Here is a 26686-nt window from a genome sequence, read left to right as displayed (position 1 = left end):
TGGACAGTTACTGCAAGAGACCACTAACACAAGGCTTCTCTGAGACGGAGAAGCACAACGGAGACCCAAAAGACACAAGCAAGTCAGCTGTGGTGAAAACTGGGGAAAGAGCACTCTGGGCAGGAACTAGAGCAAGCACAAAAGCCTAGAGGCTAGAAAAAGGTCTGACACATCTGGAAAAAGGGGAGCTGGAACACAGAAAGAGAAAAGAGGTGTGCATCTGGAGAGGAGGCGGGCTGCCTGGGGAGGGGCTCTCAGAGCAAGAGAGCCTGGGTTTTTTCTGCACTTTTCTATTGCAGTTGCTTTGTTTTTTGGTACCATGGATGAACCCAGGAGTGCTTTACCACTGAGCCACATCCCTGGCCCTTTTTTATATCTTATTTAGAGACAGGGTCTCACTAAGTTGCTTAGGGCCTTGCTAAGTTACTGAGGCTGGCTTTGAATTTGTGATCTTCCTTTATCAGCTTCCTGAGCTGCTGGGATTACAGGCATGCACCATGGTGCGGGGCTCACAGTTTTTTGTTCGTTTTTTTTTTTTTTCAGTTGACACCAATATGAGAGAGACTGCTGTGGGTTTGCCATATAATCCAGAAGTTTGACATACATTCAACTATGTCATTTGTGACAAAGAGGTCTTACCTTAGGAGGAGGCTCATTTTATGATTGAGGAGCATTTCTCTTCAAGTTCAATCTCATATGTTTATACCAGACCTAATGCTGCGCACAGAACAATGAAAAGTACCTACTGTGCTCATGTGAGAGGCACAGAGATTAGGAAAAGCTGCTCCTGTGGTCCCCTGCTGAGCTCCTTGGGCACAGTTTCCTTTGGGCACATTACATTCCTGCTTGCCAACTTCTGATTAAGAGTTAACTATGGAAGGGAGGCTCAGGTGGGTGGGCAGGAGGAAAGTGGTCACTCACTAGCTTTTGGAAGTGACTTGTAATCTGATACCTGAGATAAAACCTCCACTGCCAAGAACCTTGCCCCATCAGCCTGGCCAGTAAGAATCACTGTGAAGGCTGTAATCCCAGCAGTTTGGGTGGCTGAGGCAGGAGGATTGCGAGTTCAAAGCCAGCCTCAGCAAAAGCAAAGTGCTAAGCAACTCAGTGACACCCTGTCTCTAAATAAAATACAAAATAGGGCTGAGGATGTGGCTCAGTGGTTGAGTGCCCTTGAGTTCAATCCCTGGTTACCTGCCTCCCCAAAAAAAGAATAATTGTGGGATCTATGTGACAGCTGTCCAGGTGGAGAAATTCTTTCCATCAGTTTTTAAAGTCATTTGTATCAAATGCACTAATCTGTATTTTCCCAAATGATGTTGCATTTATTTACTGTAAGGTACTCTTGCACTGTTCTGCCTTGAACATTATTAGACATGAAAAGAAGTATAATTAAAAACGGCTTAGTCTAGCATTAATTTTAAACTCTGCCAATGGAGGCAAGCTGATGTGGTATTTTTATAACCAGAGAAAACCGACTTTGGGGACAGTTTCTAGCTTTTACAGAGTAGCAGCACCCCAAGAGCTTATTTGCAAATTAGTTGATTACATCTCATTATCCACAGGAAACTGAATACCATTAAGAGCAGAGAGTGCTGCAAGCTTCCGTGAGCTGATCTCACCTTCTGCCCCCGCCCCCCCCCACCCCATCTCATTGCTGCCGAACTTGCCCTTCCTCACCATAGCACTACGGTTCTTGTACTGGGAACAAACTTCCTGAGCATATGGATTTCCTAAGTTGATCAAGCCACTGTCAAACATGCACGGATTCCTCCCAGGCTAGGGCATTTGCTGCCTTTCCTGGTGTGGTCCTGGGGTATCAGTTTAGTGGGCTGTGCGGGAGCAGAAGTTTAAGGTACAACTTCAAATTGAACAGGGCCTGAGAAAGAGGATGACAGAATGTAAGCCTTAGGTTAAAAGTTTGGGAATAGACTGGGGGGAGGAAATCAAGAGGGTCCCCCCGCCCCGACTCATCTTTCTCTTCTTTATCACCAAGATTAATGGAGAGAAGGAGAGGGGGAAGGGACCACCCACTTACTGATGATAAAGAGAGGCAGGTGCAAGGGTTTGGAGGACACTGCCCTTCCTTCCCTGGCTTTGTTGGGGTAGGAGGTCCTTCCTGTACATGAGCTTGCACAGATCTAGTCTGTATAAAAGTCCACAACTGCCAGGACATAATGGCTGTATTTGTTCAATACTGTAGTTGACAGGTCCTTTCACATTCATCGAATCTTCATGGCTATGGACAATTATGCAAATCAAGACTCAAGTCCCTATCAGAGGATTCCAGGATCCTATACAGATACATTCCCCCAATACCTGTGGCTTTCAACTCTGACTGCATACTAGAATCCCCTGGGAAGATTTAAAACATACTGATGCCTGGACCCCATCCCCAAGACCTGTGACTTATGATCTCTGCAGTGAAACTGAGTTGAATAACATTTTATTTTACCCAATATAGTCAAAGTAGTGTCATTTCAATAAATGACTAATGTAAATATCTATTCATAAGATACTCATTTTTAAAAGACGAAAATCTTTAAAATTCAGTATATATTGTATATTGTCAACACATCTCAGTTTGGATTAGCCAGATGTCAAGTGTTCCACGGCCACATATGGCTGCCATTCTGAACAGTGCAGTTCTAAGACAAGCTTCTGGGGGCTTCTACTTTTCAAGGAGAATACAAATGCAAGTAGCCTGAGCATCGGGAACTCTTTCACTTAGAATTAAAACATTCACTAACCATCTCTCCTGGGCCAGATTCTTAATAACGTCAGCCTTTGAAAACACACACACATACACACACCGTATTTTCAAATATTGAAGATGTCAAAGCCCTTTGCCCAAACAATATCCTGGTTTAGGGGATAGAATCATTCAAAATTTTGCTACTTAAGCCAAGTTTTAAAAAGTAACTCAATGTGCAGTGTAATATAAGGGCAAAAATGCAGCTTTGGAAAATTCCTTTGGCTTAATCAGTTGGTATTAGTCTTTACAAGAGCAACTCTCTGAATAGCCCTGTAATACCAACACACTTACCAAGGTTGATCAGTTTAATTTGAAATGTGACTGGTAAGGAAGAAGCCTGCTCTATTTACTGCCTCCTTCTCCCAGGGTGTCTGGTGCTGCCTTGGCTATATTCTGAGTCGAACGGGCTCTCTGTCTGCCAGAAAGCTGTGGGCATTTGTACTACTCACTTATTCAAGCGACCTACATAGGGACTCACTTCACAGGTGTACAGTTTGGAAATATTTTTTTTTTCCATTCTGTAGGTTGTTTCTTTGCTCTGTGAGCTGTTTCTTCGGCTCTACAGAAGCTGTTTAGTTTGATGTAACTCTGTCTACTTTTGCTTTTGTGCTTTTGGGGTCATATCTAAATAAAAATAATTGCCCAGACCAATGGCCCACAGATTTTCTCCTGTTTTTATCTAATAGTTTTATAGTTTCAGATCTTATATTTATATTTTTTTTTCATTCATTTGCGGTCCATTTTTTGTACAGGATGTGAGAGAAGGGTCTTAAGTATGTGAGATAATGCATGTCATTTAGCTTGATTTAGCCATTCCACATGGAAGCATATATTAAAATTTCATTCTCGACATTATAAACATATACAATTTTTATAAGTCAATTTAAAAAGTACTATTTTTAAAAAATTTCTCCTCTTCTGTCCTCTCAAGCAGAGGGCAGCCTGCACCCAGTCTCTTCTAACACCGATTTGTTCCTAACTCTGGCAGCAGTCATTTAATTCAGATAATGTTTTGCAATTCCAATCCTCATGTTTGCCACTTAAAAGATCCTGAGAGTGAGAGCTATCCCTTGTCCATCTCTGAAGCCCAGCACAGTCTTCTGTAATAAGCCCTCACATTTAGTCACAAAAATACTTAAAAGAGGAAGGGGAGGTCAACTTAAATTGGGCCAAAGAGCTCTTCAGTATAATAATCTCCTCTTTCCCTAGGATATCAAAGAGCTTTTTCTTTTTTTTGAAAAGATGTAATTTTCTTCCATTTTGTCCCCTGGATGGTTAAGAATTTAATCCCTGTAGCTCTAGTTCCTCAATTAGGTACACTCTCCATTTAACAATCTAATTATTTTCTCATCTTCCTACCTTTCTATCTTGTCCTCCCACTTCATGTTTTATAGCCTTAGCATCGAAAGGGAAATGAGGATGAGTTTTCCCCACATAAATTGCTATAAATAGTCCCCACTGTGATCCTCAACATCTCCCTGAACCCTCACACAAGTGAGAGGGACCTGTATGCATTTCAAACACCAGGGAGAGGGCTTGAGAATGTGACCTGCTCAACGAGGTGGTCCTGCAGCCTTCACCTCTCTGCATGGGTGACATGTGCCCAACACCTGCTTGGAGGCGATATCTGCCTGTCTGGCCTTTTGTACCCTGTTCGCCTCTCTGGACCTCCAGCCTTTCCACACAGCTTCCCTGGGCTTCTTTCCAATCTTTCTTTTTCTTCATGAATCTTGTTGCTCAGAGTAGGACACAGCATCCCACATCTCCCATGACCGCCGCCAATTGGGCAGACTACGTTTCCTCTCCTTGGGGTACTGTGATTCTAAAACTAAAGTTCAGTTTGGGGCACCTATGGAATAGTAGGCTCCACACACCACTTGCCAAGAGGCCAAGTGGGGCTACTTTGTTCTAGTCTTCAGGCATCGAGGGGCTCCTCCTTAGTGTTGGGTTGTGTGATTTACCCCATCGAGGGTACAACCTTTATGAATTGAGACTCTAATCTCGTCTCTTCGCCAATTGGTTCAGGCCATTTTGCTTTTTTCAGATACCATCTTTTATATGGATGTTATTGCTTTCTTACTTTTTGTTTCTATAAATTAAATGAAAAGAAACATATGACAAATACCTAGGATTTAGTAGGTACCTCATTCCCTGCTAAGCACTTGACACATCTCATTTAATTCTCAGAACAACCTGATGAGGTAGGTTCTGAATTCTCCACTTTACAGATGGGGAAACCAGGGCACAGAGTGGTTAAGTAAGTAGCCCGAGGCCACGGGCGCCAAGAGGTACAGTTAAGATTTGAACCCAGGCTGCCTAGCTCCAGACACTAACCACTGCACCTTCAAATATTTGTGGTTTTGGTGTATGAATCCCTTTCCAGCAAACCAAAGTTAAATGATGAAGATGTAATCCGCCACCTGCTAATGAGAAGTGGGAATGAGGTGCAGCATAAACCCTGACCTAGAGACCACCTCCGCTGCCTATCCACTAAGACACCTGCCAAATGGGGACACTGCACACAGTAAAGCTCAAGAGGGGAGGACTGTCTTTGTCCTCACTGACTTTGTGACTTCTATACATTCTATAAGTTCTATGAGTTCTATATATTCACCCTCCATGTTTCTAAGTCTCCCAATGCAGCCTTCTTAGATGGATCACTAAGGAGATTCGGTTAGGAAGCACCTATCTGTGACCAGACTTGTCCAAAAACCACCTACAGGAAAAGGAATCCTGCTACCTCAGGTCAAAGTCCACCATAGCGACTGAGTCAAGTCTTTACTCAATGAAACGAGCACGTAAAGGAACAGTGCATAGTTTTGTGATAAGATAAAATTAAAGCTTTAGATAAACACACAGGCACACACAGGTCACCCACACGTGCACATGCATATACATACACATGTGCATGGACATGTCATTAAACACACACATACACCTTGCTTGAAGAAGTATTTCTAATTTTTAGTAAAATGAAAGATTAAAAATCCAAGAAAATAGTTCCCGATCTCTCTTAGAGAAGGGAAAGAAAAGGAGTCATACAGTTATTTAATGGAAGGTGTCTGTAAATCTTCCCTTAAATATTATTGATGGTCTGGATGAGATATGTGTCTCTGTGTATTTTTTTAAATTCATTTTTCAGTTTTATGTAGACACAATATCTTTATTTTTTATTTATGTGGTGCTGAGGATTGAACCTAGTGCCTCATATGCTAGGCAAGCACTCTACCACTGAACCACAACCCCAGCCCCTCTGGGTGTATTTCTTAAGGATAGTGGTGAAGTGCTTAGAACTCTGCAGCCAGTTACCTAGGCTTGAATGTTACCTAGGCAGTTACCTAGGCAGAGTGGGGCTACTTTGTCACTTTCTAACTATGTGATCTTGTGCATGTAACTTCTCTGTGCCTCAGTTTTGTCAATGGCAAAATGGGGCTAATAATAGGACCTTCTTTGAGTTGCTATAGGAACAGTATATATAGACCAGTGCCCAGCACAAACTGAATGCTCTGTGTTAAGTCATATTATTATTATGTAAATTATATTGTAATTGATGAAATACAAAATTTTTTTTGTTGGTTTTTGGTACTGAGGATTGAACCCAGGGGCACTTAACCACTCAGCCACATCCCCAGCCCTTTTTTGTATTTCACTTGGAGACAGGGTCTTGTTGAGTTGCTTAGAGCCTCACTAAGTTCCGAGACTGGCTTTGAACTTGAGATCCTCCTGCCTCAGCCTCCTGAGCTGCTAGGATTATAGGCATGCAACACCACACCTGGCAGAAATACAGATGTACTTTAAAGTGTCACCAGGTTCTCAGAGCAGATTTGGCCATTAATGTATATTAATTAATATAACAATACTAAAGGCATAACTGCTATTTGTGTGGCCTCACATATTTTTGGTGTTAAAAATGGGTCTTTATTCTGAAAAAGCTGAGAAGCACTGACCAGGGTTCAATTGGAAAACTGCCCGCAGTGCCAACTACAACTTGGCTATCATTTGGTCAAGTGTGCATTCAGGATTCTGGAGCCCTCCATCATGCTGGCTATCAGCTGGAAAGAGTGCTAGAAATGGAATTTTACAGAAATTGTCCATGCACATGTGTATGTATATGCATGTGCACATGTGGGTGACCTGTGTGTGCCTGTGTGTTTATCTAAAGCTTTAGTTTTATCACAAAACTATGCAGTGCTCCTTTACATGCTTGTTTCATTTAGTAATGAAATTACTAAATGAATTTTTACAGAATTTTTTAAAAAATATTTTTTTAGTATTGACAAACCTTTATTTTATTCATTTATTTATATGTGGTGCTGAGAAATGAACCCAATACCTCACATATGTGAGGCAAACACTCTATCATTGAGCCACAACCCCAGCTTCTTTACAGAATTTTTACAGAAATTAATAGGCTATCAGTTGGAAAGAGTACTAGAAATGGAATTTTACAGAAAATGTCAAAATTTTATAGAGACATGCCACAGCTGTCATAGAGCATCTGGAAGATGCATTTGTGGCAGATTTATAGAAAACCTGATAACTTCCACCTTTGCGATCTCAAAAATACCATCCTAGGCCTACCTGCAAGAAGGGTGAGGATGTTCATCATGTTCCAAGTCCCCCAAAATTCAGGATGAGAAAGGCCCATTAAAAGGGATTCCTTGGTGTACTTTGTATACAACCAGAGATATGAAAAATTGTGCTCTATAGGTGTAATATGAATTGTAATGCATTCTGCTGTCATATATAACAAATTAGAATTTAAAAATTTAAAAAAATAATAACAAACAAAAAAAGAATTCCTTTCAAATTTTTAAATGACAACTGGGAAAGAAAAGATGCCGCTTCTGAGGCCCAGGCTGCTTGGGACTCATGTGTAGATAGAATGTGGGCCCTAAGGAACATTGTGGTCAATGTAGCCTGGTGATAAAATGGCTAGATGTGTGAAATCACCTTCCATTACACATTCTGATAAGGGAACTGGGCCATGAGTTCTAAGACAGGACGTTAAACCCAGCAGTTACAGAGGCTGCTAAGGGGACATGTGAGCCCCTTCATTAGCACCCATCTGAGCCAGATGCTCCAGGCATATCCCAAACTCAGAAGCTGGGGTGGGGGTTGGGTTTAGGCTCTCAGAAAACAAACTGATGTCCTATTCCAAAGACTATGTTCCTTGTGCCATCCCAGTGAGGGCGATGAGAAAGGGGATGCTTTGAGGTGAGGGCCCGAGTTCTGAGAGTTTTGACTTCTCTCTCCCAAGCTCCTGGGTGAACACTAGAAAGCCAGTCTTGAAACACCCCTGAATCTGGCTGAGGAGGAGCAAGAGCCCCAGGGATGGGGACGTGTCACCTGAAGGTGATGGGAGCTCAGCCTCATCTTCCCACTGAGCTCTAATAAGATGTGGCTGAGGACTATAAACACAGATTTCTAGGTTGAACGCTGAGGGGGGCCCAGTAATCCTAAATCATTTTAACCCAGCAGGATGCCTGATGCATCCCGCTGAACACCTTAGCACCAAGAGATAAGGACCACCACGAAGATACAGTCTTGCCTCATGGTCCAAGCATCACTGATAATGAGGACAAGAGCAGTAGCAACTAATGCTTTGAGGAGCTGCTGTGTGCAGCTGTTTTCTATCTAGTAAGTCCTTAATCTTCACAACAACCCTAGAAGTAGAAACTATTATCATTCCCATTTTACAGACAAGGAAGCTGAGACACATAGTGGTTAAATAGCCTGGCAAGGTTTTACAGCCTGTTAGTGGCAGAGGTAGAATTTAACTTCAACATACCTAGTTCCAAAATCTTCACATTTGAGATACTGACTTTTGGGCTGAGAGCCCAGGAAGGCCCAACACCTCTGTTAAAATAAGGATACAAAGTACAGATGCTCTTGGCACTTACTATGGGGTTACCTCCTGACAAATCATTAACTGAGAGTATCGTAAGTTGAAAATGCATTTAATGCATCAAACTATTGCACAATATGCTTTGCCCAGCCTACCCCAAATGTGCTCAGAGCACTTACAATAGCCTATGGTGGGGCAAAGTCATTGATCATAAAGTCTGCTTTAGAATAAAGGGCCAAATATCTTATGCAAGGTATTAAATATTGTACTGAAAGCAAAAACCAGGATGGCCTATGGGTATGCTTCTACATCATCAAAAAGTTGAAGCATTGAAGCTTGAACCTTCAAAAGTTGAGGCCCATATGTATTTAAAATTTCTGCAAAGTGGATCGTGATTTAGGAGGCACAGGGCTGCTGAAGAAGAATTTAAACGAGTATCCTGAAAACTCTAAGGTAAGTTGGCAGCTGCTAGGGCCAACCTTACCCAACAGCAAGGCCCCAGGACAGCTGCTGGTGCTAGGAAGCCAGGCTTGGGTACAAAGCCATAAGAAATAGGGTGGCTCGCATGCAAGGTAAGTGTGGCAGGTCCCTGTGCCCAGAAACAGCAGTATGGGTGTAAGCTTCACTGACAGCTACCACTGATGGCCACCAAGGACCAGGCAGCCTGGACTCAGCACAAGCTGGATGACAGACCTCTTATTTTTCTTTCTTTCCTTTTTTTTGGTTAAAGACACTGTGGAAAAACAGGAAAGTATAAAGGAAATGAAAAACCATCCTGGTTTTTGCTTTCAGTACAGTATTTAATACCTTGCATGAGATATTTGGCCCTTTGTTCTAATACAGACTTTATGTGATCAGTGATTTTACCCAACTGTAGGCTTTTGTAAGTGCTCTGAGCACATTTAGGGTAGGCTGGGCAAAGCATGTTATGCAATAGTTTGGTGCATTAAATGTATTAAATATTCTGATTAAGTAGAGATAATTAATGTTAACACTATCTTGTTTGCTCCTTACTTTTGCACCTGTGTGTTTGAGTTACCAATTTTATGTACTTTTTCTATGTTTATATCATGTTCATTTGCCTATATCATTAAATATTCTTTATCAACATGATTTTAAAGGGGTATCCAGTAGCCCATCTATCAGTTCCATAACAATTTGCCTTTGCTGACACTTAAACTGACTCCTTTCTACTGTAATAAATAATAACCTTATATCTCTTATAATTGTTTTAATAGCTCTAAAAATGCAACATAGGTCATAGGTCATGTACAATATTAAAGCTCTTGCTTAATAATATTAAGTAATTAAGATCACCATTAATGGTAAACTATTTTTCAGAAAGGTTATATTAGCAATATACACACACTTGTATCACACACACTAGTGTTCAATATTGCCATTCTCAAAAATGTGCCCATTTGATAGACTAAAATATATAATGTCCATGTTACTCAGCAGAATATAAAGTCTTTCAGAACAGGGTCTCTCTTCTGGTCAGGGCCTGGCACATGGTAAATGCTCACTAAATGTTTTTTGACTGACTGAATGATGTAAAGGATCAGTCTGGCCTAGGGACTGATCTTCACAAGCAGCCCCCTTCACCCAGGCCATGTGGTCATGGTCTGTTCTTACAATATGGATAACAGATAGTAGCCACAGCCTGGAAAAATGACAATTAGATAGATGAAAAACCATCCAGGCACCAAACCAAGGAAGATACAATTTAATAAAGAGAATAAGTATGCAACATTGAACTTCTATTAAAAAATGGTAAGTCTGAATATGGCACAAATGTTCTCTTCTTTAAAAAAAAAATCCATCATGGTAGAGCATGGCTTTGTGTTTATGAGTTGTCTTTGAGATGTCAAAATCAACAGCATTACCTGCCTGCCCTGGTAACCCTGATGACAGGGCTCAGGTTTAATTCTGGTCTGAAGTAGTACTTCCCCCCAATCCCCACAGTGGCACTGCAGACTGAATCCAGGGGTGCTCTACCACTAATCTACATCCCTCCCCCCATCCTTTTTGTTTTGAAACAGTGCCCAGGCTGACCTTGAATTTGCAATCCTGCCTTAGCCTCAAGTAGCTGTGATTACAGGCATGCACCACTGCATCTGGCTCTGAGGCAGTACTTAATAAATGTACACTAAGTAAATGTTGAAAACTAAAAGATAGAAGACCAGTAAGGCTTCAATAGGCCTAGACTTTAAAAATTCCACAAGTCTTGTCACTTGCATTGCTTCTTTCAAAGACGGTAGATGCTTTCTTAACTGGGCTCTACTTACACCAAGCCCTTGATCCCATATTCACAATTCTTTCGTTACACAATGTAAATCAATGACCTTGGCATATGAAAACTCAATTAGTTGGCTACTCTGGTTGATCAGTCTATTTCTGTTCCTACTAGATAGGTTGTATATGTTCCAAGAGGTCATTCGTGATTGTTCTCAAACCTGTTTATGTCAGGGGTACTCATTATTGTATTTGCATAATTATATATTACATAAATGAATGATGTATCTGTGCATAAGGAAAGAGCTGTTGTTTCTATAAGTTGAGTGTTTTGGAAAGCCTTGGTGAAGGGGAATACATTAAAAGAACTTCTGTGAAATTAGGGGTGGTAGGCTGGAGTTGTGGCTCAGTGGTACAGCACTTCCCTCACATGCGTGAGGCACTGGGTTCGAGCCTCAGCACCACATTAAAAATAAATAAGTAAATAATTAAAGATATTGTGTCCACCTACAACTAAAAAAATATTTTTAAAATTAGGGGTGGATGAGACAACTATAAAAGACCGTAGGGGTGTGGGGGAGGAGAAATGTATTGGGCTAGAAAGATTTATGGCACTTACTTTGCAAGTGTCTAAGTTCTTAGAAAGATATCAAATATGAAAATTATAGAGGATGGAATACAGGTGCAATTCATGCAAGTAAAGTGATGCCAAAGGCTGACTGTGATATGTGAATCTATTAATAACTAAAGCGAAGGTATCATGAAACAGTACCTCCCTCCTTCCATGCTCATTCCACTCTGAATATTAACTCTATTCTCAGCAATTCAATTGATTTTTTTTTTTAAATGTTGGTTGTGCCCCAGAGAAGTGGAAAGGCACAGACTTAATGCTATTCCTTCGTTTTATGGATGAGGAATTGAGTTTCAGGAAGATTTAAGGGCTCTATTTAGGTCTCTCAGCCAGTGAGTCAGAATTACAACTCTTCTCTTTCCATATTCTGTGTTCTGCCTACCACCCCGAGCAGCCTTTGCTCAAAAAGCAACTAACCCAGCCGAATTTCTTTTGCAAAATGTAGTCGATGACAAGGATACATGCTGGACAGATAAAGAAGCCTCTCATTCTACCCTGCTCTCCTCTGAGCAGTAGCTAAAGCAAGCACACAGGTGTGTGTGGCTTACCCCAAAATATACCGAGTCTCTTGTGTTGCAGATACATATTTGGAACAGGTGAACCATATACCTGGGTCGAACACGTGAGCCTTCTAATTTTAGAATGACTTCAGCTCCACGTGAGAAAACTCTAGACAATGGAACGGGGAAGCAGTTTGCAGTTCTGAAAAGCCTTTGTTAGATGAGATGAGCAATAAGCAGATCCTTTGCTTGCTGGCTGACCCACGTTCTACCTGTTTTCCAAACAGGTGAGGCCTTTAATGACTTTTCCCTATAAGTTGATTTGCCCTCACTTGATGCACCCCACCACAAACTCACCATCTCGACATTTAAGTCCTGGGTCCCACCAAGATCCGACTATCATCCCCCCCTCCCTGAGTTGATGGTGGTGACATTCTCCTTAAATAACCCCACTGAATTTTCCATGTTCTATCATCATCTCTGAAAAGCCTCCCAGACACTGAATTAGGCAAGCCCTCAAACATGCCCCGATTCCAGATGGGCATCATTAGAAACAGGCTAGAGGAAAGGGCAGAAGTCGCCTCGAGTATGTAAGCAGATCTTGCCAGGCAGATGGCAGTGGGAAGCTTGAAGCCTGGCTCCTGAGCGCCCTGAGCAGGGCCCTCACCACACCCCCTCAGTCACCAGAGGGAGTCTCATGAAAATATGAAAACCAGATGGGTGGCTTGGGAACCAGACAACATTTCTGAAGGTTAAGCAAGCAGCTACCCAGCAACTTCTTAACCAGGGTGCATTCTGACCCTTTTAAGGGGCATTAAAAAGCACCTTTTGAAGATAGGTCGTAACTCCTTCCTTGGGAGGGCGTGACAGGTGTTCTGAGCTGTGGGTGCTGCCACCCTTAGCTGCCTCTAGCTAATGTTTCTCTCTATGCTCTGCAAGTTGACAACCAACCAGATAAAAATGTTCTGTCCCAAACCCCAGACTATTGGTTTAACTCCCACAGCAAGTATTTTCTAAATCACACACTAAGTGGTCAGCAAAGCTGCCCATGTCATAAAGATGCTCTTGTTATAAGTTCCCTTGTTCTTGGATCACCTGTGGAGTGGGCGCCTGGAGAGAGTCTGCTTCTTTGCACATGATTCCAGCCCTTAGAGGGTTAAAATGTGAATGTACAGCAGCGTCCAGTTCCAAGAGAATCAAATAGTCACTACTTGATATCCCTGAAGGATTGGTTCTAGCACATCCCCTGACCCTGTGGACACCCAGATCCACAGATGCTCAAGTCCCTTATATAGAGTGGCATAGTATTTGCGTATAACCTACGCCTGTCTCCTGTAGACTTTAAAAAATCATCCCTAGATTGCTTATCATGCTTACTATTATGTTAATGCTATGTAAATAGTTGTTACACTCTATTAATAGTTTAGGGAATAGCAACATTCAAAAAGCTTGTACATGTTCAGTAGGGATGCAATTTTTTCCCAGATATTTTTGGTCTGTGGTTGGTTGATGATGTGGAACCTCAGGACACAGAGGGCCCACTGTATGTGGTGGTCACATTACTACTTCTCTGAGTCCTCAGTGGGTACCATCAATTGATCACCTCAGGACTTCTTGAAAACCTGAAGGCAGCCTTATAATCCCTCCCAACCCAGCTCTCCAAGTCCTCTCTACCAATCCATCAGTGTCAGGTGAGGAATCTTAAAAGCCAATCCTAAATCCAACAGTTGAGGAAACAAATCCAAACAGCAACCTGATAAATAATGACTTGGTCAGGGACCTAAAAAGTCTGGAACCATGTGGGCCCAAACACTAAGTTCTGGGCCTCCAACCTAAGGCCCCATTGCCTTCCACTGTCCCAACAAAAGCAAATGTCTGAGAAGAACATGCTGATGATGATCCAGTTCTTTATGCCTCTGGTATCATTTCCCCTCTATATTTGGGGACCCAAGAGGCAGGAAGAAAGGAAATCTCACAGAGAAAGACCAAGGGCATCTGTCAAATAAAAATGTCATGGATTTTTTTTCGTCCCTAAAATGCAGAAGAAACATACATGAGATCAGTCCCTGTTTCTTAGAGCCCCATTACCAACCTTGACTGGCACACGGAGCTTGCAATTTTCTCTCTACAATGCTCCCCTAATGGCTGGGCCTCCCCCTGAGTACTCCTATGGCCCTCTGGCTCCAGTGCTGTCAGTCAAGAATGTATCAGACTCTATCTTACATCCATTATAGCTTCTCATTCTAGTCCACAGAGTGAAAAGACATCCCCTGACCCTATGGACACCCAAATCCACAGATGCAAAGTAAATGCAGATGAAAAGTCAAAAAGCACAAAACTAAGTACAGTCTCATCTATCCTCCATGTTAAGGATCTGATGAAAGGAATCAGTGTTGCTTCTGTTGGCATGGTAATGAAACTACAGTTTTGTGCTTAAAAGTCCTTATCTGTCAAGACACATATTGAAGTGTTCACAAGTGAAATGGACTTTGCTTTAAAATACCCAAATTTCCAAAGGGGAAAACAAACAGAGGTAGGTAGATAAAAGAAAAATGGCAGAGGGGTGCTAGTTGTGGAAACGCGGTGATAATATATGGTGATAGATTTCACTACTACTTATCTTCTTCTGTGGACGAAGACATCTACAATACAATGCTAAGAGCTTCACTTCTTAAATTAGCCAAGAGTTAAACACACATGCATGTACATACACATGATCACTCCAGTGCCAGGTAGTTTTAAGTGTGGCTGGTGGGTGTTGGTCCCCAGTTTGAGCTTTACCCACACAGGATTTCAGCCTTGTCTAGTGAGGTCAGAGTGGGGTGGGAAGGGATGGGATGGGGTGGGGTAGTAAGATCCATCAGGCCCAAAGAAAGAGGAAGTAAAGCAAACAATTCCAATTTAGCTACCAAACCCTGCCTTTGGAGGGGTGACAATGATGTAGTCATCACCATTTAGATTTGTCTCTTGGTCCAACCCCCTCCCGACTCATGGCTGGGTTCCACGGTACAAGACAGAAAGTAGAAGTGGACAGAGCCATGTCATTGATCTCTAAGACACTGGGGGTGCCAGTCCTGGGGCTAAGTGCCCCATCCAACAGTGACCGAGAAGCCAGACAGGCAGCCCCTCCCCTGTGCACAGGGGCCAGCTCTGGGGCTCAGGGTTCTCTGAACGTTGAATGCACCCTGCTTCTGCCCTCACCTGCCACCTCAGGACTCAGAGTGGCACTCAGTCTATCACACAGGCATGTGCAGCCATGACCAGCTTGGCTGGTGTTTTCTGACATCGTAATGAGAAAGAACAAACCTCAGCGACATTCTCATGGGAGGAAATCCAGAAAATAAAGGTGAAACAGAGAGGTTGGCCACTATTCTGGTGAGGATAGTCGTTTTTCTGGATCAATGTATCAGGTGTCTCCAGAAGGACTTAGGAAAGCCCAAAGAGCCTAGGTAGAAGCAATGCCAGACCCTAAAGGAACAGGCTCAAAGATGACATTCCTCAGGCTCTTCTTGTCTGGATGAATGGATGGAGACTTGAAGAAGGGGTAACAACCAAGAGCGTACCCTTCCCCATGGATGGCAACATCCGCATTTACCATCATTCTATTGTTACCTGAAAATAACTTAGAACCTGGATCTTGGCCTACGAGGTCCTACAGTGAGGACCAGGAGGGGCTGCAGAGAGAGCTGGGGAATCAGGGATGGAGACCCAGGGCACAGGCCTCCATCCAACCCATGTGGCCCAACTTCAAGGTCTTTATGCCTCACTTCAACCCTTCAAGGTCAAGAAGGGTTCAGGAAGGGCATGGAAAACACAGGAAGCATCTCAGGCCATCCAGAAGCCTTGAAATAAGTGGCAAGATCAGAACTGATAGGAGCCCCTAGGTGGCTTAGTGTGAGGTTCTATCAAATGTAAGTGATATCAGTACTTTCTAGTGTTTGGGCAGGTGACCAGAGGTCAATCTGTAGGAGGGGCTGATGCTCTTGGAGTAAATGTATCCCAGGATGGGGGATGAGGCAATTCTGAGAACATGCAGTGGAATCACTAAGCTATCATCTCTTTCCCCCATATGCTCCCATTAGAGCCCTTTGTGGTGAGGGAGGTAATTAAAAGTCAAAGAAATGCTTCAAGGAAACTCTGGCAGACCCTTGAGTCCAGAAGCACAATTTTGGGATGGACACATTCACCTCCTTCTCCTTCTCCATCTTGAATGAAACACTACACAGAAGAGAGCCATTTCCTTCTGGTTCAGCATGGGTCACTGAGTGGTGTGAGTACCCCAAGGGTTCCAATGCATCAAAGATAACAGTGCCAAAAGGGGACTGTGGGGTTGGCAGTATCACCTCCAATGGGTTTGGATGGAAAGGTCTAGAGGAGGTGAAGAGCAAGTTACCAGAGACGCTGTGCAGGTGGTTAGAGAATTTATAAATACATAAGAAACATCACCTCCCACTGGGGGCCCCTGAGATTACTAGAGGGACACTGCAGTAGCATGGGGAAGTAGTCAGGGAAACGTACCCCGTTAACAAGGGAACGGTGAGGCTGGCACACTGGTGTACTGCTGGTAAAAATCAGCACAGTTCATGTGGAAAGCCACTTGGCACTTAATACTAAGAGTCATAAATGCATGTACCCTTATTCTTAGAGACAGAGCCTCAGAAAGAATCCAAAAGAAGAAAAAGCTTCTAGTTGGGAAGAGGTGTTGCATCATAATTTAAGACACTGGAAACCCCATGAATATCCACTGGGGATGCTCCGTTAAACCCCACAGGCCCATTTTAGTGGAACATTGGAACAGTTTAAAAGGGTTGATTTCAGGACTTTCCCACAACATGGAAAAATGTCTAACCCCAACCCCTGAGGGATCAAAATCACCGGGACTCATCAACCCATGAACACACGTGCACAAAGGACATGACTTAGAACACGAGGGGGTTTGCCTCCTATACTTCCCATGCTTTCCAAAATGCTGATCTAAGATTTTTTTAAATGAAATGATTACTACACATTTCAAAACATAAACCAGAAAACTATTCAGCACAGAACAGTAAGAAGAAGGGGACACAGGCTTGGGAATGTGATGGGGGCGAGAGCTGGTCCTGAGCTCCTGGGCCCCTAGCCCTCTTCCCAGCACACCCACCTGCAGTGGTGGCTGTCAGAACAGCTAAGGGGAGACGGGGGAAGAGAGACCCCCTGCAGCCTGCAATGATGACTGTCCTGTGAGTGTCCCTCTGCCTGAGATGAGGACAAGGGAGGACACAGAGAGGGGACAGGCAGGTACGCACGGGCAGGAGCCCAGGAAGGGAGCTCCTATGGTGAGGACACAGGCCCACGGTGGCCACGCTCCACCCGCCACACCCTGTCTGCATCCTGGGGAGGCTGTACTCACCGCTCAGGGGGGACGTGCTGTTCTCCAGGGCTTGGCACACAGCCAACACGATACCTGTGGGGGGGGAAGCAGAGACAGGTAAGTGTCTACTCAGCTCAGAGCTTCCTCAGAGGACTGGAGGGCGGGTCCCTTAAAAGGCCAAGCCTTGCTAGATTTCCAAAGGGTTCAACAGATAGGCCTGGCTACCTCATTTGTGGGACCCAGTGCATAGTGAGAACATGAGACCCCTTGTTCCAAAAGGAGGAACAAAGCACCCAGGACAGGCACCCTAAGTAGCAAATCAATGTTTTCCTTCCTGCCACCTCTCTCCACCTGTCCCGGTGGACTTTCCTTTTTTTTAAAAAGCACCTTATAAGTACATTTCTGTAGTGGGAAAGCATGCATAACATATGTGCCATTTTAACCACTTTTCAATGTACACTGCAGTGACATTAAGTACGTTCATTCCATTATGTGTGTCATGGCTTTTTTTGTGGTTGTTGTTGGCTACGTATGTCATTGTGTGTCATGAGAGCACCTGCAGGGGGGCTGCAGCCCACCCCAGGTACACAGGGACCCTACTAGCAAGTGAGCCAGGGACCTACAAGTTGTTGGGTTTTCTCTCCAGGCAGCTGCTGGGCCAATGTGGTGCAATCCAATTAGGGTAGGGAAGTCCAGTCAGGTGTCTGTTCTTCCCGGGTACAAGGTGGATGGGTGACCGCCAAGGGTAGTGCACCCTCCATGCCAGGATGCACCAGGTGCCTGGATCAGGGAAGGGCAGAAGTTTGTTCCTCTCTGATTGCCCACTGAACAGGCTATGCAGCTGCCAGCTTGGGATGGTGACAGCTGCCACCACGCTCCACCATACCTAACCCTAGTATTTTCTGTGTCCAGGAACCACCAGGGGCAGAGAGCATAGCTGGGGCAATGACCCACCCAGTGAGGGTGGGAGATGGCGGTAAACAGGACCACAGCAACCAATGCTGTCAGCCTGTGGTGCAGCTCATCATCCCGTTGGACTTCCCTTAAAAGACACAGATCCTAAGATAAAGTCAGGAGAATTTCAAGACTGCAGCTGCAGAGCATTAAACCTCCAGCTCAGGGTCACTATGAGTGTGGGGCTCTATGTGACCTGCAAAGTCACTCCTGGCCACAAATGACCTTATATACCCTCAAGTTATACATCAGAGGTTTCTGGAAACAGAGCAGCAAAACTCCAATGAAGAAGGAAACTTTTCTGAGTTCTGCAATTAGCACGAATTAGCTTCCCCAAACTGAAGTGCAGAAAGTCATCCCCATGACCATGCAGAGGGGCTGGGCCACACAGGTTAGCCCAAGGCAGATGCAGCAAGTCAGCACCGAAAACAAACAAACAAAACAACAACAACAAAGAAATGTCCTGTCTGCTACTTTGCCACAGCACAGGACCCTTATAACCCCCACCAGGCTAGCCGTAGGAGCCTCCTTGCCTCTCTTCACTTAGGGCATGGACACAGGAGTCCTGACTCTCAGAGGAAAACATACCTGGAACAGAGAGAGCACCTACACTCATATGAGTGCTTCCAACTGCTTTTAGTGTCCAGGCCTGTTGTGTACTTCCCAAATATTGCTACAGAGTCTTGCACCAAATATTTGGGCCAAGCTTAGGGTGGGGCAGGGGCATTAGGAGGCAAAAATGAGTAAAATCTCCCACATCTTCTCCGTGCAATTCTTTCTTGTGGCCCCACAGGTGCTCACTTTGTTACTTAGCCTGTTAGGATTCCCCTGACATATTTCAAAGGGTAAATCTGGACTGCACACATCAGGTGCTTAAGCAAGGTACGTTGGCTGCAGCCAGGAAGAGCTGTAGAGGTTGCCGCTGGAAGCCAGGGAACAGGCTTCTCCTGACTTTACGTCAGCATTGCCAGAAACTACTCTGGGTTCAAGTCAGCCAGGGACCCCTCATCATACCAAGGAACGACTCAGGAGATGCCTCTCCAGGGGGAATGTGACTGGCCTGTCATGAACTGTCCCTGAACTAATGAATGATCTTCACGCCTCCTTCCCTGCCCTGTATCCTGTCAGTCAAGGTAAACACAGCCCAGTTCCTGGGCTCCACGTCAGCCTCTGGAACACAAACACCAACTCTCCAGGAAGAAGAGGGTGTGCGCTGGGGCCGTTCCCTCAGCCTGGGGGCAAGTGGCTTCCCCTCTTTCAGTTCCTCACCTGTAAGCCATCAGCTGCCAGACTCACAAAGGTGTTTTGGGAATTAATTAAAGTTTGAAAAACCACCATGTTCCACAGATGAAAGGCACTGAGGTTTTTATTCACAATTTGAGCAATTCGAGAAGAATAGTTCCTTTCTATACACTCACGTTCCCATGGAAAACATCTTCCTGAGGCTCTGGCTGGGCAATCCTGTTCAAGCACAGCTTCAGTAGAGGCCCCACGACAGGGGGTGAGGTGAGGCCTCTGCTTTCTTTTCACTACATGGTGAGCTCATTAAGGTGGTCTCAGACTAGGAAGAAAGGGGACAACCCTCTCTTCTCAGGTCAGGCAGGGGCACTAATTGGGTTCCAGGCCCAGCACACTAGAGTTTTGCATTATCTCACTTTGTCCTCATAATAACCCATGACACTAGCACCTCTCAGCCTCCCTGCCTTCCGAACCAGCTGGTGGGGATACCCATCTGTGCAGATGAGAAAACTGAGGCTTGGCAAGGCTAAGACATTTACACAAGCTCCAGGGGCCAAGTTCCAGACTCAGGTCTATCCACCTGCTGTGCCCAGGCCTGTCATGAAACACTGGCGGTGTGTACTTATCAGTAACGGAGCTCCGTCTCAAAGGACAGACTCAGCAGGCCCAGGGGGTGAAGGCTGGTCATTCTCTTCTGGGAGCCATAACCATTACCTCTTAGGATTTCCCCACTCCCTCCAACTTCCTCCCCTAGGCAAGGACGGCAGAGGGACTGTCCAATCTGCTTAAGCCCAGGCGTCCGGAGCTCTGGTTACATGGCTATGGTTGGAAAGCCAGACTGTGTGAAGGCCTAGAAAACCACGGCCTCGGCAGGCTCCAAGGCTCAAGAGATACAAAAGGAAGGGCAGGCAGAGCCCAGTCACAGGGCCAGCTGCTGCCCGCAATGGCTCAGGGACACACAGTCCAGATGCAGGCTCTGTGGCCACAGCCCCAGATTCCTCCTGCCCGAGTTTCAATACTGCTGGCCACCAGCCCTCAGGATAGGAACTGAGGGCCACCCAGCCAGCTTTCCTCTAGGACAGGAATCCTTTATTGGTGGATCCTGTCAGCATCCTATTTCTGTCTAAATAGCTCCAAAGTGGGAAATCCCAAGACTGTGGACTTCAAAAAAGAATAAGAAAAGTAGGGGGTGGTGTTGAGGGGAAAACCACACATAACGGAAGAAAAAACCCCAAAAGTCTCATGAAAGCCAGATCCTCAGCCCCCAAGGCAGAGTCAGAAGCCAGGCTGGCTCTTGGGGACAAGGGTGGCAGTGCTGTAATCCAGCTGTCTGGAACTCAGACAAGAGTTCCCAACAGAAACAATGTAATGAGAGAGACCCGCCTGTTCATCTGGAGTTCACAGAAGTGGAGCCACCCTGGAACCCGTCCACAGAGGGGCCAGTGGGAAGTGCTGTTGAGACATGATGGACACCCCTGTTCTCCCAGCAGGATGTCCCTGCTCCAGCTCCTTGCTCTTGCATGGAACTGGCAATTCTGGAGACAGGGATCCAGATGGTGTCTTTGGCATGCATTACCCTCTCAATTAACCACCATCTGGTGACCACCTCTTCTATGGCGCTTAGACCTGGAAGGAACATCCTCTGGCCCCTGGCCACCCCAACAGAGGTGACCATGGCCTGCTCTGGCTTCCACTGCAGCCAGTATTTGCTTCCAGGTGCCTGCCTATTTAACAGGATGGCTCAGTGGTCTCCCACTAAAACTCCAAGTGCCCAATAATGTCTCATCTATGTTTGGGTCCCTAAGCCAGGGTCCCTAAGCCGGCTACTCTAGTGAAGGACCAGTTTTAGGGGGTTGAGGATATGTAGGGAGCCTGGAGGAAAATTGCACCTTTGGGTACAACATGCTCTGGGTTCCAAGAAGGTGGTGAGGACAGATTAAGAGTGATGCAGGGCAGGGGGGTAGCAGGTGGGCTAGAGAGTGGGGCACAAGGGAGTATGGGTGTTCATGGGGCTCTCAGGCTCCCCCTTTCTTCTCCTACCATCCTTGGGGCTGGGAGTCTGGAGGAAAGAGCCAGGAGCTTGGGAAGTAATGGGTGGTACCTAGAAGGGGGGAATCCTTCAGCTCAGGGCAAGGTCTGCAGGGGCACCCAGGTAGGCACGAAAATACACATTTAGTAGGTCACACAGAACCCAGGGCCTGCAGTACAGGTTCATGGCATCTTCTCTTATAAATTATATACCAACATTTAAGTTTTATCAAGAAGTATTGTGGGATTTTACCAGCATAGCAAAAATTGCCCAATTTTTAATAATCTTATCAGTATTTTTAAAATCCCCAAAGTTGACATCCTGGTGAACTTGCTGACTTCAGAGCAAGAACTGATTGGGAAGAGGGAAAAATGAAATGCTCTGCAGGAGAGCTGTGGGACCAGGGGACCAGGAGCCAGGCCCCTGGAGACTTATCTGTCTGTACGTTGGTTAGGATATCAGTGCCAGAAGTGGCCACAAGGCATCCCCAGCGGAGAACAGCTGTGCTCTCTCTCCTGGGAAGAGGTGACAATTCACTTTTGGCCCTGTTCCCAGTGATGCCAGTACACTGTTCCCAGAGAACATCGGGCAAAGCTGCAGAGGAATTTGTGGAGGAACTGGCCAGACGGGATTAGGAAAACTCTGGGGATGGCAAGGACAAGAGTTTAGAAATATGTGACATGGGAATGAATCACCTTGGGCAGATGGGCCCATGGGACAGAGGGCCCTTTCTGTCATAATCCCAGCCTCTGGAGCGCTACTTCCAAAACACAGGTTTGACCTTGTGACCCAGGGAGACAGTGTGATGGGGAAATCACCTGAAAAGGCTAGTGTTGTATTCAGGTGGCAGAGCAGAGAAACCAACGATGCAGGGTGGAGGACAGGCTTTAACCTCCACCAACCAGGGAAGTCCTGATACCTGCTCCCAAGCAGAGCCATGTCAGCCAACACGTTAAACTCAGAAGGCATTTTTGTGCTGGGACAGGGTGGTAGAGGAGCCTGATGGAGTCTCTGGAGTTCCCATCTCATATGGTTCAGTAATGGAATTATTCTCATGGCTATTATCATAATTAATAATAGCAGCTGCAATATTTGTTTGAGCACTTACTATATACCTAGCATCTTCTCATTCAACAGAGTTCAAAATAGGAACGCTTGGTTCTGCATCCCCCATCCAAAATTCTCTGGTCCAAAAGTGTTTTAGAATTCAGATCTTTTCAGATTTGTGCATATTCACATACATATAAAATGAAATATCTTGGGAAGAGGACTCAAGTCTAAACATGGAATTCATTTGTTTCATATATACCTGATATGTGAGGACAGAAGGTAACTTAATACAATATTTTTAGCATGCCTTCATTTTGACTACAACTCATTACATGAGGTCAGGTGTGGAATCTTCTATTTGTGGGTTCATAACAGTGCCCAATTTCAGATTTTAGCCAGAAGTTGTGGTTCACATCTGCTGCTCAGGAGATTGAGGCAGGAGGATCACAAGTTCAAGGCCAGCCTTGCCAACTTAGACCCTGTCTCAAAATTAAAAGTAAAAAGGGCTGGGGATATAGATCAGTGGTTGAGCACCACTGGGTTCAATCTCCAGTAGGAGAAAAAAAAATGTTTCAGATTTTGAAGCATTCTGGATTACACATTGTAGGATTAGGGATATTTAACCTGCATTATGCTCCAGCTTTAGAGTCAAGAAAGTGGAGATACAGGGGTTAAGACATCTATTCAGGGTCCCCTAGTTTACAAGTGATGGATACTGCAGCTCATGTTACAGGGCCCAGTTGGTTCTATTTTGCTTCAGAGCACTTCTGTGAAGTACAGAGAGCACATGTGTGCTAGCAAATACAGATCTCCTCCTTTCTCACCTGGATCTAGGTAGTAAGGGAAACAGTATGGGGAAAACAGGTAACAAGGGAGCCCGGAGACTGGGTCATCCACGAAGGTGTTACTTTTAGCAAGTCATGTCACCTCTTTAATCTTGGTCTCTTTATCTTTAAAAGGCAGGGTGGGCCAGAAGATTTACCAAATCCCAGAATTCTGGGCAGTTATGAAGACATAGCTGTCTATCTTCCTCAACTGTCTAGCTGGGGGAATACGGGCCTGGTTTCAATTCCTTATAAGTGGATCCTCTAACTTTAATCAGGGATCAGGCAAAATGAAGTCTGTGTGTGCCCTGTCTCAAAGAAAGTGTGCTTGCTTGATGACAATTCTGTCTTGTGATTAAGCACGGAATCTATTATGTCAATGATCAAAAGATGGATGAGATCCTAAAACAGGGTGCTTCCCGTGTCTACATTTCCATTGCAGACTTAATGATGGCTTGCTAATCTATGCCAAGGTCACAACCCATTAGGATCAGTGAACTTGGGATCCTCAGGTGCCCTTCCTAATGACTTCTGAGGTGGCCATAAACAGTAAAGTTCAACTTGATAAGTCTAAGGCAATACCTGAGATGATGACATCATAGAAAATGGGCCAGCTTTACCTGAAAGCGCACAGGAATTTTCTATGTCCATCTAAATAGGTCCAAGAATGGGAAAAACTGAAGTGTTCAGAATGAACCTTCAGGATCAAGGAGGCAAGAGAGATTAGCAGATGGGGCCTGCATCATAACTCACTACCATTTTTTGGTTATGACTTGGGGGTCTGTCACGGCAGAGCAGAAAGGAGTTTTGCCATCAGACCTGGGTCTGAATCCTGATCTGCCTCTCATTGGCCATGAGACCCAGCATCCACATAACCTAACTTTGTGGAGCCTTGATGTCCGTCTGTAAAGTGAGGATAACATTCCTCACAGGCTTCTTGTAAGGATTAAGCAAAACGAAATGAACCAGTAGGCAAAGTCCCTAGACCATCTGCAAATGCCCACTAAACGTGGCAGTTGACGGTGCTTCCTCCTGGATTTTCTCCTTGGCTTATTTCATCATAACCTCCAGGAAGTTCAGGACAAGGAGTTGGTCCTGGTCCCCCATCCCTGCCCTCCCTGGGACTCACCAAGAGGACGTCAACAAAGGGGTTTTACTTGAGGCCAGGGTTACTTAGGTGCAGGCCAGTGATATTCCAGGCACTGACCTTGGAATATTATGCCTTTCAAGGGTTTAAAAAAATCACTACTTACTTTTGTTCATGAGTCAAATGTTGAGTACCCACTTACTGTTACCAAATTAAAAAAAAAAAAAGAGAGAGAGAAGATCTGTGATTTGTCCTGAAAAATGACCAAGGTACCTGAGATAGCAATAGAATCCACACTATCAGAGAAAAATGGAGTTCCACTCAACCAGGAAAGCAGATGAGCATGGGTTAAAGTCATGGCTACCACTTGCCAGAGACACTGGGCTGATCCTACAGTCCCAGTGATGCTTCCACACCCCAACACCATCTCCACCCCCACCTCCCCAAACTCCCACACCAAGGCCTGCTTATCAAGCCACAAGTTCAAAATTAGCTCTGCCTCCTTCTGGGTTCTGGGCAGGACTGAAGACCCAGCAGCCATCCGTCAGCCCCTCCCTCCTTTACTCATCCAAGCCACGCCCTCCTACACACCCCACCTCCACTGTCCATCCTCCACAGTGGCATCCATCGCCTGCATCCCTACCGCCCTGCCCCCCAAACAGGCTTCATCTCTCCCTGGTCTAGCCCAATAGCTGCCAAACAGGTTCTCCTGCCAACAGCCTTTTTTTTTTAACCTTTGCCCCTGCTGCCAGAGTGAGTTTGCTGGACCATATCAGTCCTTTGCTCCACACGCTCCACACCACTCAGGACCCAGTCCAGAGACAGAACCCAGTCCCGAGTTGGAATCATAGGTTTAAAGTGCATCAGCTGCTCTCAGACCTTATTTCCAGCTACAGTCCACACCCACCTCCTGCACCTCCCTCCCTGCCTCCTGCACCCCCTGTCCCCCACCCCTTAGCAGGCAGAACCCAGCTTAGTGCCTTGGGCTCCCGCCATTCAGATCCTCACTCAAGTTCCTTGCAGCCACTCACTTTTAGTTACCTGCCCAAGCTTCAGTTTCCTTTGCTGTAAAAGGACATAAAGAGGTATCCATCTCCTGTACAGGTGTATTGTAAAGAAGAAATGGGGGAGGGAGGCGATGCATGAGAAACCTATAGTCTATTAATTGGCACATAATAAACAATGGCAACTGCCATTGACAGTAACTAATATTATGCTGCTCTCAAATGTTTAATGTGATGGACATACTCATTACCTTGACCTGATCATTACACAATGGACACACATATTAAATCATCACATTGTACCCAGTAAATATGTAAAATTGTTATGCATCAATAAAGTTTTCTAACATGTTGATCTCTCACGTTGCCACGCCTCCTCCTCTACCCATGGGAATCAAATTTGCTCCTCAAAGCCTTGCTTGAATGTCAGAGGGAATCATTCCTTTCTCAGAGCAGGACTTATTTTATTCTGACTTGTGGTTTGAAAGTTTTCACATCTTATCTGGGTTACCCCTCTAGTGTGGCCAGGAGCCATTCCTTAATCTTCTCTGTCCTAACACCTGCACCTCATTAGGCGTTCAGTTAGGTTGAACTGAATTTCTGAGAGGTCACCAGCTTAAGAAGAGTCGGAGGGGGCTGAGTAGTGAGAGTGTGTGCAGATAGAGAACAGGAAAAGCAGCCAATCTTTCTCACGTTCCTTTCTTCCTAAAGCTTAGGTCATGGTCTTTGCTTTGATTTCAGTGGAGAAGGAACACAATTGAATCTGACATTTGTTCATTAATTCAAGTGCTTCCTGAGCACCTACCCCATGGCAGACACAAAGAGGGAGGGAGGAACTAAAAATCCCTTCTCTTATAACCTCTACAGCCTTCCCTTCCTATGGGAAATGCTCTTTTTATTCTTGAAAACCATTACATTCAACTCTGCTATAAATGTCTGGCTACACCATCATTCAGTTCGGTGTTAAAATGTGTCTATTTAAATAACGATGTCAATAGTGTCACTAGAATAGAAAATCCATGGAGGAGTGAAGGAAGTGTGGTCCTTATCTGAGACCTGGAGTGAAGTCAGCTGAACTGGCCTAACAGGCGGCCCTGAGTCATTTGTCACCCTATAAGTTGACCCTTGAAACATTCCTCCCCCACACTCTTAGTTTTGTTGGCTTTTCCTGAAACTTGAC

The 26686-nt window shown here is 44.9% G+C and overlaps 1 protein-coding gene across 2 annotated transcripts in view; it reads right to left on the bottom strand.

Annotated features, from left to right (window-relative positions):
• Tgfa (transforming growth factor alpha) overlaps window positions 1–26686 on the bottom strand; it is a 99894-nt gene that overhangs the window by 47866 nt on the left and 25342 nt on the right. For both annotated transcript variants that reach the window (XM_015479551.2, XM_015479552.2), the window contains exon 2: window positions 17359–17412. In XM_015479551.2, the coding sequence (XP_015335037.2) occupies window positions 17359–17412 (54 nt within the window). The remainder of the gene's footprint in view (window positions 1–17358; window positions 17413–26686) is intronic.

This window comes from Marmota marmota, unplaced genomic scaffold (genome assembly GCF_001458135.2).
Source record: "Marmota marmota marmota unplaced genomic scaffold, marMar, whole genome shotgun sequence".
Lineage (NCBI taxonomy): Eukaryota > Metazoa > Chordata > Mammalia > Rodentia > Sciuridae > Marmota > Marmota marmota.
This window is presented reverse-complemented; position numbering and strand designations above follow the sequence as displayed.